This window comes from Trichosurus vulpecula, chromosome 9, assembly GCF_011100635.1.
Source record: "Trichosurus vulpecula isolate mTriVul1 chromosome 9, mTriVul1.pri, whole genome shotgun sequence".
Lineage (NCBI taxonomy): Eukaryota > Metazoa > Chordata > Mammalia > Diprotodontia > Phalangeridae > Trichosurus > Trichosurus vulpecula.
Window position 1 is genome coordinate 64,183,455 of NC_050581.1, and position 16,656 is coordinate 64,200,110.

General features: G+C 42.3%; 2 protein-coding genes and 1 pseudogene across 2 annotated transcripts in view; 2 read left to right on the forward strand and 1 right to left on the reverse strand.

The window, feature by feature from the left end:
• Nucleotides 1-11,962, forward strand: part of LOC118832133 (solute carrier family 28 member 3-like) — a 73,693-nt gene extending 61,731 nt beyond the window's left edge. Inside the window, 4 exon segments of the mRNA XM_036739564.1 lie at nt 8,270-8,351; nt 10,146-10,244; nt 10,520-10,640; nt 11,845-11,962. Of these exon segments, the coding sequence (XP_036595459.1) occupies nt 8,270-8,351; nt 10,146-10,244; nt 10,520-10,640; nt 11,845-11,962 (420 nt within the window).
• Nucleotides 11,963-13,743: 1,781 nt separating this feature from the next.
• LOC118832134 lies at nt 13,744-14,214 on the reverse strand (annotated as a pseudogene).
• A 376-nt stretch (nt 14,215-14,590) lies between these two features.
• LOC118832135 (solute carrier family 28 member 3-like) overlaps nt 14,591-16,656 on the forward strand; it is a 139,029-nt gene continuing 136,963 nt past the window's right edge. The window contains exon 1 of the mRNA XM_036739565.1: nt 14,591-14,698. Within this exon, the coding sequence (XP_036595460.1) occupies nt 14,591-14,698 (108 nt within the window). The remainder of the gene's footprint in view (nt 14,699-16,656) is intronic.

A 16,656-nucleotide genomic window follows, 5' to 3' on the forward strand; every position in this document is an offset into this window, starting at 1 on the left:
CATTTCTACCCTCCCCCCCACTCCAAGATGGCGTATATTCTGGTTGGCCCGTTCCCCACTCAGCCCTCCCATCTGTCACCCCACTCACCTCCCATCCCCCTTTCCCTTCTTCTCTTGTAAGGCAAGATAAATTTCTATGCCCCGTTGCCTGTACATCTTATTTCCTAGTTCCATGCAAAAACTTTTTGTTGCTGTTGTTGTTGTTGAACGTCTGTTTTTAAAACTTTGAGTTCCAAATTCTCTTCCCTCTTCCCTTCCCACCCACCCTCCGTAAGAAGGCAAGCAATTCAACATAGGCCACATGCGTATCATTATGTAAAACCCTTCCACAATACTCATGTTGTGAAAGATTAACTATTTTGCTCCTTCCTAACCTATCCCCCTTTATTGAATTTTCTCCCTTGTCCCTGTCCCTTTTCAAAAGTGTTTGTTTTTGATTACCTCCTCCCCCCGTCTGCTCTTCCTTCTATCATCTCCCCTTTTTCATCTTTTTCCTGCTTCTTTCCTGTGGGGTAAGATACCCAACTGAGTGCGTGTGGTATTCCCTCCTCAGGTCAAATCCAATGAGAGCAAGATTTACTCATTCCCCCTCACCTGCCCCCTCTTCCCTTCCTACAGAACCACTTTTTCTTGCCACTTTTATGAGAGATAATTTACCCCATTCTATCTCTCCCTTTCTCCCTCTCTCAATATATTCCTCTCTTATCCCTTAAATTGATCTTATTTTTTTAGATATCATCCCTTCATGTTCAACTCACCCTGTGCCCATTGTGTGTGTGTGTGTGTGTGTGTATAACCACCTACATATATACATACATAGACACACACATAGACAAATACATATGTATATATATATGTATACACACACACACACACACATATATATATATATGTATATATATATACATATATATATATATATACACATATTCCTTTCAGCTACTATGATATTGAGGTCTCATGAATCATACACATCACCTTTCCATGTAGGAATGTAAACAAAACAGTTCAATTTTAGTAAGTCCCTCATGATTTCTCTTTCTTGTTTACCTTTTCATGCTTCTCTTGACTGTTGTGTTTGAAAGTCAAATTTTATATTCAGCTCCGGTCTTTTCACTGAGAAAGTTTGAAAGTCCTCTGTTTTATTGAAAGTCCATATTTTGCCTTGGAGCATGATACTCAGTTTTGCTGGGTAGGTGATTCTTGGTTTTAATCCTAGCTCCATTGACCTCCGGAATATCGTATTCCAAGCCCTTTGGTCCCTTAATGTGGAAGCTGCCAGATCCTGTATTATCCTGATTGTTTTTCCACAATATTCAAATTGTTTCTTTCTGGCTGCTTGCAGTATTTCCTCCTTGACCTGGGAGCTCTGGAATTTGGCGACAATGTTCCTAGGAGTTTTCTTTTTGGAATTTATTTGAGGAGGCAACCTGTGGATTCTTTCAATTTCTATTTTACCCTCTGGCTCTAGAACATCAGGGCAATTCTCCCTGATAACTTCTTGAAAGATGCTATCTAGGCTCTTTTTTTGATCATGGCTTTCAGGTAGTCCAATAATTTTTAAATTATCTCTCCTGGATCTATTTTCCAGGTCAGTGGTTTTTCCAATGAGATACTGTGTTGGCAATTTCATCTTGCCCACCTGGCACATGATATTGCCTCAAAGTAATTATTTTAGAAGGTTCGGGCAAAGTGATTGGATCCATCTTGATTTTCCCCACTAAGACTGCATTAATGCCCATTTACCTCACAGCAAATTGGTATTTCCCTTCAGGTAAATTTAAGGTCATACCCTTCAATATGTCTATTCCAATGATGTATTCGGGAATAGGCACAATAACCACACTATATTCTTTCTTGGGAAACTGTCCAATTTTCATCATTAATTTAACTTGCCTGGCTGATATTTCAGTCCCTCCTAGTCCTGTAATGGTAATAGGAGTTCCATGGCTGAACTTGTCTGGATTTCCATAAATAAGGGTGGCCTCGGCCCCAGTATCTATTAATGCCTCAGTTACCGTACTTGACCCATTTTTCCAATATATGGTCAAGTTAATGTGAGGTCTGCAATCCAGCCTGTGTGTTTCCTTAATTTGGACTGGGGCTCGGCCTGTTCCCTACTATTCCCTTTCATGTGATTCACTTGGGTTTGAAGGTTCAATGTCTGTAGCATTTGCAGGAGCAGTTCTTATTTCCCTATCTCTCCTGTTATCAAGTCCTTTATCCTGGTACATTCTGTACAATTCATTGGTTGGAATGCCATCTATCATTTCAAAACCTACCCCTGCTCTCAATAGAACAGTAAACATTTCTTTCCTTGTTACTCTATTCTGGCTCCAAGTTTGATAGTTATTCACCCTTCTCCTTTGAGGAGATCTATCCCTTCCCCAGTCTCCTAGGTCATGTAACTGTAAAATTTTATTTATCACTGTTGTAAGACAGCTCCCTACTTCCCCAAGTAACAAATTCAAAATTAGTTGTTTATAAGCAGGGGGAGCTGTCCTAATTATTAAATTCCTATGAGGCAGTCCCATTGGATCATTGTAATATTTGTCTGCAGTTCCTATCATGATAGCAGTCTTCATTACTTCCTCCTTTAGTCTCATGATACAATCTCTAAGTGAATACCAGGGTCTGTGCTCAGTGGGCCACATAGAATCAGTGGCATATCTCTTATTGCATCCCATGGCAGCTAATGCCAACAGAGTAGTCCTGCTATCACCATCTCCTTGCTGATGATGTTCCCTAAAAGATTGTTGAACTAGAGGATCATGGCTGATACCTATGAATCTCATACAGTCTGTCCTATCTACTGATATTCCACTGGCCCCTTGATCACTGAGTCTTACCATCCAAGATATCAATGGTTCTCCTATTCTTTGGCTGAATCTACTCAAAATATCTGTGACCTCTTGCGGTGAGAAATCTTCCTGAATTTCCCTTGTAACTGAATCTTCACCTCGGGTTTCTGTCTTTCTCCTTTGTATGGGTCGAGCCCTTGTCTGATCATTTAACCATCTCCTATTCTCTGTGTGAGGGACGTCCTGAACCCTAGTAGGATTTTGTGCCTCAGCCCCTAATGTTGTCTCATTTTCCCCCCACTTGCTTCCCCTGCCACCATGGCAAGGACAAAGCAGGCAGTCAGGCTCAGTCTGGGCTGGGTTGGAATGCACTCTGGGCTTATTTGGTCTCCTGTTGCTCCTAGCCACATTAATAGAAAAGTTCTCACTTGAGTCAGTTTGTTCTCCTGCTATCTGAGATTCCCCTTCTTGCCGTGAGGTAGGAGTGCCCCCATCTCTTTCACTTAATCTCAATCTTTCGTATACTAGCCAGTAGGCTGATAACACTATCCAGCTTTGCCCAGATAGTGATCCCCCTGACTGAATCCCAACTTCTTGTAAACACCTTTCCAAATCCCTAAGATCTCCTCTCTGTAGCCTTGGTTCCCAGTTTTCACAGGGTCCAGCTTTTTTAGCCAATTCTTTTGCTAGGGAGGAATAAAATGGATCCTCCCACCCTGGGATATTCATCTCTTCCTCTAAAGTTCTTCTGCTTCTAAATAGAGATCTTATACCTAGCGATCCCATCCTCGTCGCCAAATGTATTAGGAGGGCAGAGTTTATAATCTCAAAGAGGATCATATATATGTCTGAAAGGTTCGGAACCGCCGGATATAAGAAACTCTCAAAGTAGAAGGCAGAAGAATCAAAACATATATTTAGGCTCCACAGTAACCAACCCATGAACCAGCAACCCCATTTTGATATATTGATCAAAAGCTTCCAGGCCCAATAAGTACGCCTTGAAAGAGTAACCAGGAGGCTACAGAGAAGCATGATTGCATAAAGCAAAATCATGCTTCCCCCTCTATGGTAATAAGATTACCCACTGGCCTGAAGTCTTTGTTCAGCTTCCTCCCGTAGGTCAGCTCTGCTACTGGCAGCTCCTGCTTCAGCTGTGGCTGCGGCTGCGGCTGCAGCTGCAGCTGTAGCTGTAGCAGCCTCTGGCTCCAACGGGAGCTGCTTTTAGCCATCCGGCTTCTGCGGGGGTGTAAGGTACGCCGGGGAAAGCACAGGTTCTTTCAATCTGCTTAAGCAAGGTGAAGGGGTTGACCAGGAAAGCACAGGTTCTTTCCATCAGCTTAAGCAAGGGAAGCAAGGTGAAGGGGTCGACAAGCTTACTCCAGTCCAACAAACAGCATTCAGTTCAGGGGAAAAAGCCAAACTAGTCAAGGGCACTTGTTGACTAAGTGCTAAGGAGCCCATTTTTGGTTGCCAACACAGATATTTCACATTGTCTTCCATTTTTTCATTCCTTTGGTTCTGTTTGATAATATCTTGATTTCTCATCAAGTCACTAGCTTCCACTTGCTTCAATCTAATTTTTAAGGTAGTATTTTCTTCAGTGGTCTTTTGGACCTCCTTTTCCATTTGACTAATTCTGCCTTTCAAGGCATTCTTCTCCTCATTGGCTTTTTGGAGCTCTTTTGACATTTGAGTTAGTCTATTTTTTAAAGTATTGTTTTCTTCAACATTTTTTTCAGTATTTTTTTGGGTCTCCTTTAGCAAGTCATTGACTTGTTTCTCATGGTTTTCTTGCATCATTCTCATTTCTCATCCCAATTTTTCCTCTACTTCTCTAACTTGCTTTTCCAACTCCTTTTTGGGCTCTTCCATGTCCTGAGTCCAGTTCATGTTTTTCTTGGAGGCTTTTGGTGTAGGCTGTTGCACTTTGGTGACTTCTTCAGGCCATATGTTTTGGTCTTCTTTGTCACCAGAGAAAGATTCCAAAGTCTGAGACTGAATCTGGGTGTGTTTTCACTGCCTGGCCATGTTCCCAGCCAACTTACTTGACCCTTGAGTTTTTTGTCGGGGTATGAGTGCATGTAGAGCAAAGAGTACTTTGTTCCAAGCTTGAGGGGATGCCCCATTGATTTCAGAGCTATTTCTATATAGCCAGCTCTGCCACCCCAGCACTCCTCCTTCCTCAAGAACCATCAACCTGGACCTGATGGAAATCTTCAGCAAGGTCTTCACTCCTGCTCTGATCCGCCACTTAATTCCTCCCACCAGGTGGGCCTGGGGCCGGAAGTAACTGTAGCTGTAGTTCTGTAGCTGCACCTCCTCCGCTGCTCCTGGGGTGGTGTCCAAACCGTGAACTCTTACTCGTCCCCCCCCACCTACCCCCCCTCCCCCGCTGCTTTTTCCACTAACCTTCTCTGTTGTCTTTGGTGTTTGTGGGTTGAGAAGTCTGGTATCTGCCACAGCTCACTGATTCAGGGTGCTAGGGCCTGTTCTGCCAGGCTCCTGTTCTGGCTGGTCCTGCTGCCTCCCACGCTAAGCTCCGCTCCTCTCCACTCCGTGTGCGATAGACTTCATCCAGCGACCATCCAGGCTGTCCTGGGCTGGATCCCTGCTTCCCTCTGCTATTTTGTGGGTTCTGCAGTTCTAGAATATGTTCAGAGGCTTTTTTTCTAGGTTTTTGGAGGGACATGGTGGGGAGCTCATGCAAGTCCCTGCTTTCCAGCCGCCATCTTGGCTCCATCCCCAAATTTCTTTCTCTTAAAATAAGGATTATTCTTTTAAAAACACACATAAAAGCACACCACTCATTTTTATTTCGATAGTGAAGTGAATTTTTCATTCTACCCCCTAACCTGTTATAGAAACAAGCAAGTGGGGATCAACACATATTTTCTTAACCTTCCTCTTGTGCTTTTTAAACGTGCATGATGACATGGTCATGGCTGTATCTATGTGTTTCCCTCTCCTTCAGCTTCCAAAGAGAAGTTCCTCTCCCTTTTTCTCCCTCTCTCTTCCTCCCTCCTTCCCCCCCTTTCCCTCCTTCCTCCTCTCTCTGTCTGTTTCTCCCGATTTCCCTCCTGTGTCTGTCTGCCCCTGTTTCTCCCTTTCTCTCCCTCCCTCCGTCTCTCTGTCCCTGTCTGACTGTCTGTCTGTCTGTCTCTCTCTCTCTCCCTCTCCTCTCTCTCTCTCTCCCTCCCTCCCTCTCTCTCTCTCTCTCTCTTTCTCCCTCCCTCTCTCACTCTCCCTCTCATATTCACCCCCACAGTGAGATCCTGTTTTTGAAGTCAATTGGACAAAATGTAAAGAGTGAGAGAACACAGTCCTTGTTGCTGAGAAAGAGGGGGAGGGAGAAGGGAGACATAAGAAAACAAAAGCGTTTCCAGGCAAAGGAGAACAAATGAATACTTGAAATAATTTTTTTTCCTGTCTGCCATATGTGTGTTGTTTGAAAATATCAACAAAGAGGTTCTCAGAAACAGAAAAGAGGGTAAAAGCTTGTAATAAATGGAAAACTCAACCACCCCCATTCAGCCAACTTGAATGTTGGCTTTAAAAAAATCCGGTTAATGAGTAAAGGGGGAGGGGTAGAAGCCACGCTTGGGCCCCTACTTGTTTTGCTTATTCTTTGACTTAAATCTGAATGTTCCAGGATTGAGCAGGACAAAGGGACAAGAATCAATCACGTTCTGTCTCTGAGAGTGCTAACAATGGAAGAAGCACTGCCTGTGGAATTAAGGGCCTGAGCTTCAAATCCCCACCCTCTGAGGCTTATTTACTGTGTGACCACTTAGTGTCTTCATCTTTAGGAGAGGAGAGAGGCTATACTAGATGGCTTCTGTGAGGCTCCTTCCTGCTCCAGATCTAGAACCCCTATAATTTCTTCTTTTGATTCTTTTGATCAGTTGTCTTGTGGGTTCCATCATGTTTGTCATAGGGTGCACTGTTACAAGCTCTTCCAGACTGTTTGGATGGTCTCTAAAAAGGAAAAAACAAGTTAAGGCCAGGGCTCCACTTGGTAATAGTATTTGCTTTTTTTTTTTCCATTCAAGTCAATTAGGGATAAGTGATTTGCCCAAGGTCACACAAGGTCACACAGCTAGTAAGTATCAAATGTCTGAGGCCAAGTGTCTGAGGCAGGATTTGAACTCGAATCCTCCTGACTCTAGAGCCAGTGCTCTATTCACTGTGCCTCCTAGCTGCCCCTTTGTAATAGTATTTTCAAAGTGATGGGTGAAGAGGTGACATCCGAATCCATCCCAGTGCCGTGCATCCCTATGACTTCTCTCCCCCTCCTTTCTTACCCACTGCTATAATCATAGGGCTTTGAGCAATTCTTGAGGTCAGCTCATCTAGGCTCCTACATTCAGGGAATATCACCCCTGAACTCTGAACTTCCTATGGAGATTTTTCTAGAGATTCTGAGAGAAGCTACATACCTTTGACTTGTCCAGGGTCACACAGAGAAGCAGTGGGATTCTGGCTCGTTGCTGCCTGGATGAACCAGGGGTCTGATAGCACTCCAGTCAGGGTAAGGGCGTAAAGTGATTAGTTATTGGGCAGAAAGCAACAGCCTTCACCTCTGCTTTCATTTCTGCCAGTTTCTTTCATTCTTGCTGCAGTCTGGCAGCTTTGTATCTGACTAGAGATACAGAGTAAGTAAGTCATCAAGAAAAATTGTTAAACCTTATGCTATTCTTGTTTCCTCTAAAGAATAAGGAATCCACAGGGCCTTGGCTAGTAAGTGGAAGATCCAAACCAGCCAGGCCTCAGTCAGTAGATTTCCCTCTGCACAGAGCACCTTTATTCTAGGCATCTGAAAAAGAGGTATAAGGGGCAAGTACCAAGGTCTACAGGAGGCTAGGGGGCACGGTGATGAGAGCACTGGGCTGGGAATCTAGGAAGACTCATCTTCCTGAGTTCAAATCTGGACTCAGACACTTACTAGCTCTGTGACCCTGGGCAAGCCACTCAACCCTGCTAGCCTCAGTTTCCTCATCTGTAAAATGGGCTGGAGAAGGAAATGGCAAACCACTCTAGTATCTCTGCCAAGAAAACCCCAAAAGGGGTCACGAAGAGTCAGGCACAGCTGAAGGAACAGAACCACAACAACCAAGCTCAACAGTGACTTATGTGGGCCATAAATTTAGAACTGGAAGGGATCTTAGAGGTCATCTAACCCAATCTCTTCATTTAACAGACTAGGATACTGAAGCATAGAGAGGTTGAATGACTTGGCCTAGGTCACACTGGTAATGAGTGGAAGAGCTAGGTAGGATTCGAACATAACTCTTCTGATATCAAATGCAGTGTTCTTTCTAGTTAGTATACCATGTTGCTTTAATGTTCTTTCTAGTTAGTATACCAGTTGGAGTGCCAGTCAGGTCCCAGAACTTAATAATATGTGACAGTTTCCCAGCCATGGCCATGTTATTTACTCACCTGTGTGTGCCTTGCTTGACTTACAGGTTCGCTCTGAAACCATTGCTACATATGCCCTTTGTGGCTTTGCCAATTTTGGTTCTCTGGGAGTAGTGATCGGAGGACTGAGTAAGTAATAATGGTCTTTCTTTGAACCCCTGTGTGGTTTTGATGCAGTTTAAACTGAAATGCTTAGTTTCTCCATCTGCCCCATTATCTCTAATACCAGGAAAAAGATCTCACTAGCGCTAGGAAGGTAGGAAAGGAACAATACAGCAATGAATGCATATGCCACAAAAAGACACACCACCCCCCAAATATATAATTCAGGGGTGGGGAACCTGCATCCTCAAGGCTATATGTGGCCCTCTAGGTCCTAAAGTGAGACCCTTTGAGATTCAGTCAAAGGGCTGCACTTGAGGACCTAGGGGGCCGCACGTGACCTCAAGGATGCAGGTTCCCCACCCCTGAATTTTATATATATATATATATATATATATATCTGAATCAGCCACTATAGAGTTTCTGTGCTGACATTCAAGCCAACTTCTCCCAAATGCCCAAGTGTATAACCCCCCCCCCACCCCCATCTATCCTGCCATGCCTACCTCTGTTTCTGATGAATCATAGGGATTCTATTGTATCTAGCCTATTTCTTGTTCCCTAAGCAAGGGTATATGTAACAACAATGTTGATAGCAGCTGCTGCGAAGGTAAAAGACCAACAACAAGACCAACAAGAAGAGCACACAGGAGGGCTGTTAGCACAGGTTCTTTGATCTGCTTTTCTAAGGAAAGCAACTTTAAGGGGTTAACAATCTCAGTTTAATTAAACATACATATATCATTCACTTAGTTCAGGGGAAAAGCCAGCACCCTGAACTTCAGAGCAAATACAAACAGAAACTACAAACAGATCAACAGACAGGCTTTGTCTGATCAAGAAATCATATACACAGTTACCAAAAAGAGAAGCACCAACATCTGGGTTTTCAAAGCCAGGGTCACTGCTTCAATGGCTACCCAGAGCCTTGTCGCTAATGTTCTTTCAATGAGTATGGCCACCAAAGGCAAAACGCTAACCTCTGAGTTTATATACACTTCAGGTCAAAGGGCATCCCAACCATGTGATTCAAACCCATGTGACTTAGGCCTTCTCTTGACATAAGCAGGTCATCAAAGACCCCTGATTCAATCAAAGCTTCCTTAGTGCTGAGAAGCACTCCAAAACAAAGACAACAAAAAGTCCTACTTTGCTTGCCATTACATTTGAAAGGCAAGATTCATCAAAGGTACTTAATTACTTCAGCATTCCAAAAGAGAAAACAGTTTAAAAAAAAAGTCCCACACTAATTACCATTACAATATGATTTTGAGAATAAAAGCCAGATTCAGAGCCATAATTAACAATTCTGGATCCTAGGACAAGCACAACAAAATATGCCTAGTGTCAAGGAACATACAAAGTACCCTTTAAGAAACCTTTTAAGGCAAATTCAGCTAAATTGCCAGGTTGAGACCAAGACCCTACAAGTGTGAGGTAGGGTCAAGACTAGGGTCTCATACTACCATTCATGGGAGGAACAATGCCATCTGGTAGTTTTCTATTTTAAGTAAAATGCTCTTGCTAACTAGGTGCTACTCTTGTTTCTACCTGCTGAAGAATCAGTAATGCTGTCAGTGGCCTCTAAATTTCAGCACCCTACAAGGAAGCCATAGTTGCGCTTTCCCAGTTACAACCCTGGTCAAACTTCTGTCTCCCACCTTGAGGATCTCCCCATTAAAAACTGAGCCCTGGGCTCTTCGATTCAGAAGATGCGTGCCTTGAGCAGTCCAACCCCAGAGCCCTTTCTGGAGATAATACATTTTGAGGGAGGCCTTATCTGAACCCACTAACAACTCCATGCTTGTTCGTATTCCCTAGCATCTATGGCTCCTTCCAGGAAGCAAGACATTGCCGCAGGGGCTTTCAGGGCTCTGATTGCTGGTACTGTAGCCAGCTTCATGACAGCCTGTGTTGCTGGTAAGTACTCTGTCCTACCTACCTCTTAGTGACCACAAGATGGCAGTGTTTCAGTTTTGTCTTCCCACCTGAGCCCAAAGGATGGATTTATTTAAAAAAAAAAAAGGCTGAGAAATGGTCCCACTATGGTGCTGAGAGTGGGTAGAAATTGAAAATCTGAATGGGGGTGGGGGTGGAAAGGGGGAGGAAGAGGGGAGAAACTTGGGAGCACAAGGATTTTAATTCTTTAATTAATTAAATGAATGTCATTCTAATGTTTAATGTCTAATTTCTAGGCATACTCTCCAGCCCTCCCGTGGAGATAGATTGCTATAGTCTTTTAGAAAATGCCTTCAACTCAACTTCACCTAGCAACACAACTGAGTTAGTTACCTGTTGCCAAAACCTATTTACCAGGTATTGTATCTTTGATTACAGCTACTTTATATTCCATTATTAAGAGGCTTGTGATGTAGTTTGACCTAGGGATACTTTCTTATTATAGCAATTTTGAGAGGAAGCTCAAGGAGGCAATACACAAAGAAAAGAAAAGTTTTGCAAATGTGGCCTAAAGAAAATGTCAGGTCCCAGCATTTGTATAGTCTTTTCAATCTCAACCTTTCAATTTGGCTTCCTTTAGGTAATGAACAGGTCTCCCTCCCATCCTGTGGCCCTTTTGGAGATCAAGATGTTCCCTTGTTACTGAGATCAAGATCTGATGTTCATTTCAACCCATAATATATTGGTTAAAATTGCTGAACCAATAGTAATGTCCTGTCCCAGCTGTAAAATGTCCCTTTCCTTTCCCAGATCAACCTGTCTATGCGACAGTAAGTTGTGGTGGATAGGGCACTATATTTAGAATCAGGAAGACCAGAGTCAAAATCCCACCTCTGGCATGGGTACCTAGGCTAGTTACTTAACTTTTCTATACCTTAGTTCCCTCCCCTCATCTGTAAAAGGAACGGGTTAGCTAGACTCAATGGCCCTTAATGTCCTCTGCATACTTAAATCTATGCTCCTTAGATTTTTCATTAAACACTACTCATAGAGATGAACCCTCCCTTGGGGGAAGGCTTGTTCCTAAAAGGCCTGACATTCTTTAGGACATACAGTTATCCCTTCCCACATCATGATTTTCCTCATCATGGTATCAATATGTGGGTCAGCATAAGAAATTAAATGAGAATTTGGGGGGAGTTTTGCCAAAGCCACCGATGACACAGAAAAAAGTTTAGAAACTCAGAAATGCATAAAACATATGTATAGTATTGTATAATATTAACATATTTTATCTTTTAATACCATGATAATTCAGACTTTTTTGGTACAAAGGGAGAACCAAAAATTTTTATGTGGATTTTCCAGATTTCAGGGGTACCACTCCCCTGACCCCCATGATGTGCAAGGATAACTATGTACATAGTCGTTTGTCCACGGTTGCACTGGTCAAAATGAAAACAGTTATGTCGCTATGACTTCCCACGCTGGGGCAATTTAGTAGATCTAACCACGGTCCTAATTCCAGAAGAAAAATACTGTCTTTGTGCATTATTGGCATATTAGAAAATCCACTTAATTCTTTTTCTCTCTTTTGCTTGAGGTTTCCTCTATCCACCAGCACTGTCTCCAGCAACACCAGTGATATTTTACCAGCAAGCTTATCCACCTTTACTGGCTGCTGTCTGCTGCTGAATCAAAGTACATCTAACTGTGACTGGGTCACTACCTCATTCTGAGCTCAGCCTCTTCCCCAGATGGTCCCCGGCACAGGCTTCAATCAATTGGAAGGAAACAATGTAAAAATGAATATATGTGATCACACTTCTTTATTGGGGGAAGGAGGCGTTGTGAGAAAATATCAACTGCCCTTTATAGATTAATTTTTCCATCCTGGAATCGGCATGGAATGGAAGAGGAAGAGAACAATAAGTATGACCCATCTGTCCCCTTTCTCTCCCCCACAAGGACACAAGGCTATTCGGATAACCTGACAGAATCTTCTAATTATTCTCTTCATTGTTGTTTGGGTTTGGTATTCCAGAACATTTCACCTGAACACAGGTATTAATAAACTAATAAAGTCAACAATGAAAAGAGATCTGCTCACTCCCTCATTTGGCATCCTGAACTGGAGGTCCCAAGACAACCACTAAAACAAGCATCAGTTATAGACCATCCTGAATTCACTGGGGCTGATCTGAAATGAGACATTTAAATCAGACCTTAGAAAGCCTCAATGCAACTGTCCACGTAAAAGCAGACAACTGTTTGGCTATTTCAGAGAGAAGCGGTATCTCCCCCACCCCAAGGAGATGGGAAAAGAGGCCTAGAACTAAGAGAGAAATGTCCATTCCACTCTCTGATTCTTAAGAGGCACAATTTGAAAAATAAAAACCCAGAGGAAGATTTGCTGCCACGGTTACCACGTTGAATCCACATTCACTAGTCCTTATCTATGGTTTTGAGAGAAAACCTCTCTCCAGCTATGACACCCCAGGGAAATGGCTAGGCTTCTGTGCTTCAGTTTTACCATCTGGAAAAGGGGAAGACCACCAGTTCCAATCTACCTCACAGAATTGCAGGGGGGCACCCTGATGACTAATGGGTAGAATTCTTGAGTTTTGTTGACAAAAGGAGAAAGTTACTTTGTAGGCCCAGCATATAAGATATTTATTAAAGTGTCATTCGTGTTACTCAGTAATAGAAATTCAAAGGGAAAACCCAAGAGCGTCATCAGTTTGGGATCATCTCAACCCCAGCAGGATACAGTGTTCACTGTGTATCATTTCCATCCTTGTAAGTTATCTTCTGTACCTTGAGGCCAGATAAGCTTAGCTCCCAAGTTTCTGGAGACTTTATGGGGTTGGGAGATTTAAGAATACAGTTTCTTTCCTTTTAACCTTCCAAATGTTTGTGAAATTGAACAATTGTACATTTGAGCACCATGAAAATAAATATAAAATATTTAAATAGCTTTTGCTAGTATTTCTGTATCGCACGTTAATTTTAAGGTAAGTCTATATTTTAAAATGTGTTCCTGAGAGATTTTTTTAAAAGGAGGGGGGGATGGGTCAGATGGGCTAGCCAAACACTCCAACAGTCAACATCCATCCAACAGCCAACACACAACCAACACACAACCAAAAGTCCTTTCTATATTGTACAAGAAAGTCGATCTTCTGATTTACAATTGTTATTTGTGACAGCCTTAGACCGCAAGTCAGCCAAACTATGTCTTTGCTTAGGAAGTTCCACCCCATTCCTAGTCATTTCTTTTTTCTTTTCTAAATTTTTAAATTAACAATCAGAATTTAAAAAACAAAAACAGGGGGAAAAACACCTGGAAGTTGTAATGGCAAAAAGCTAAAGTTGCTGCTGAGGGCTTCCAGATACATGTCCCCCTCATCAGGAGACAAAGCCCAGGAAAGTGCCTGTGGGTATACATGTGGGTATGTAAATGACCAAGAAGAATCAAAGATGGGATTCATCTGCTGCAGAAGGCACCAAAAACTTCTCATCAGGCAATATCAAATCGCTCTGCTCTTTTCCTCTTCTTTGCCTCTGTGTCTTCTCTGGTTCCAGTCCCAGCTGAACTTAGGACAAGCCCAAATCGCTCCTTCCTCTTTTTCAGCTTCTCATCATCCTTACTCTTCTTGGAAACTGAGGAGACATTCCAACCAAACCTTTGAGCCCTTTCCTTTAATTTATCCATGTTGACCTTAGGTTTGGTGTCTGATGATAAAGCCTTTGCTGAAACAGAAGAAATGCCAATCGAGCTGCATGGACAGCTTTCTTGCTCTCCAAGCTCACAGATACATTGAATCACTCAGCTTGTTTCTGCATCCTCTCAAGTCTGTGGCATTTCATATCTGATTTTCTCTACCACCTTCTCGGCTGCCACATCAGCAGTTTTCTCTGGAGGTTCTTCCTCTTTGAAAGGTATTTCTACTGACTTTGGTTCTTCTTCCTCTGTTTCATCTCCCAGAAAATCTCTCTCTCTCTCTCTCTCTCTCTCTCTCTCTCTCTCTCTCTCTCTCTTGCTCTCCTCTCCTCTCCTCCCCCACCCCAATAAACTACATAAGAATGCACTTTCGGTGAACAGCTCTCTAGCCCTGCCTTGTTGTCTTTCCTGATAGCAGCTTTCTCAACAAGGGCAATAAGCATCCTGAGAGAGGTCTCCATCCACAGGGACTGATGTCCAAGGATCTCTAACTCCCCATCACAGGGTGGTATCCAAAGTACAAGGGCCTAGTGTTGTAATGTCCTTCAGTCTCTTTCTCAACTGAACCTATCTTTAAAAGTCAACATCTGCTTGTCTTGGGAGTGTTGTAGGACCTTTGCTCTGGGCACAAGACTTAGCAATGATGCCTCTGGCAACTGCCAGGCACAGAGCTAATCTCTCCACTGTTATCCCCTACCCTTATGTTTCTCTGCAGTATCGTTTGCAATTGCTTTCAGCTTTGAAGGACTCAGTGAGCTGTTCAAGTTTCTGAATCACATAGGTAAAACAGGAAAAAGTCCTAAAATTATCAGAATCCTCAGATTATTTTGCCCTTTTCAACAACATTCAGTGCTCACTCAAATGTCTACAATTCTAGTAACGTTTACTGCAATATGAACTTCTGTCAACTGAATCTGACTTTTCCACTGACTTAGATTTTAATAATAACATCTGACTTTGGGGGTGGGGTGGGGGTAGGGATCTGTGATTTTACTGACACTGGAAACTCCCAGGGAAGAAACATCTTCTGTCATGTGGAATGACACCCGCTTTTAACATCTTAGAGTTGCCCAGGACACCAAGGGGTTAAATGAAGTTTTAGCCTGAAAAAGAAACATAGGATTATGGGGTTTTAGCTGAAAGGGACTTTATAAATCATCTTGTTCAACTCCCTCATTTTACAGGTGAGGAACGAGAGCTGAGACATCACATTTAAAAAAATTATCAAAGAATGCTACCCTGATAACCTACAACCAGGGTACAAAATAGAAAATGAAAAAAGCCAACAATTACCTCCTGAAAGAGATTCTAAAATGAAAACTCCTAAGAATATTATAGCCAAATTCCAAAGCTCCCAGGCCAAGGAGAAAATACTAGAAGCAGCTAAAAAGAAATCATTCACATATTGTGGAGCCACAGTCAGGATCACACAAGATTTGGCAGCAGCCATTTTAAAGGAGCAGAGAACTTGGAATATGATATTCAAGAAAGCAAAGGAGCTAAAATTACAACCAAGAATAATCTATCCAGCAAAACATGGATATTTGATGAAATAAAGGAATTTCAAGCTTCTCTAATGAAAAGACCAGAGCTAAATAGAAAATTTAACAAACACAAGACTCAAGAGAAGCATAAGAAAGGCAAACATGAAAAGAGGAATCATAAGGAACTTAATAAGGTAAAACTGTTTACATTCTGGTATGGGAAGATGACACACATAACTCCTAAGAACTTTATCGTTACTAGGGCAATTAGAAGGAGTTTACATAGACAGAAGATGCAAGTACGAGTCAAATATATTGGAATGATCTCCAAAAAAAGTGGAGGGGTGATAAAGAGTGATGCACTGAGAAAGTGGGAAGAGAGAGGAAGAATGGAGAACACTATCTCAAATAAAAGGCATGCGAGAAAGAACTTCTACAGTAGAGAGGAAAATAGGGACATGACAGGCAATGTTTGAATCTCACTCTGATTAGAACTGGTTGAAAGAAAGAAGTAAGAATGTATCAACTCTTTCGGCTACAGAAATCTACTTTACACAACAGGGAATAGGACAGTAATGGGATAAGAGAAAGGGAGAGTGATAAGAGGGAGGACAGATCAAAGGAGGCAGTGGAGAGAAGCTACTTTTGAAATATGTTTTGCATGACTTTGCACATCTAATTAATATATTGCTCACTGCTCAATTGGTGGGAGAGACTTGGGAATGCAAAATTTTTTAAAATGAGTGTTGAAATAAAGTATAAAAAGAAAAAAAAGACAAGAGGTGAAGAGCACCTAAAGCAAACCCTCTGATGCTTGCTATTTGTGTGACCTTGGGAAGACCACTTAACCTCCCTGAGCTTCAGTTTACTCATTTGAAAAATGAGAGGGTTAGGCTGGATGGCCTCCATGGTTCTGTTTAGCTCTAAATCTATTATTCTATGAGCTATAATCCTAAAACATAGGGTAGTGTCTGTGAGAATAGAGAGGAGGAGATGGTTGGGCAAGATATTGCAGAGGTCAAAGAGATAAGTTTTGGCAATTGATTGGATATGGGGGATGAGGGAGGATGAAGAGTCAAGAATAACAGCAAGGTTTTTTTTTTTACATGCAGTTCCCTTTCCCTTTTTTGTGATTTCTTTGGGATACAGACCTAGTAGTGGTATTTCTGGATCAAAGGTTTGATCAAACAGTTTGATTGCTCTTTGGGCGTAGTTCCAAATTGCT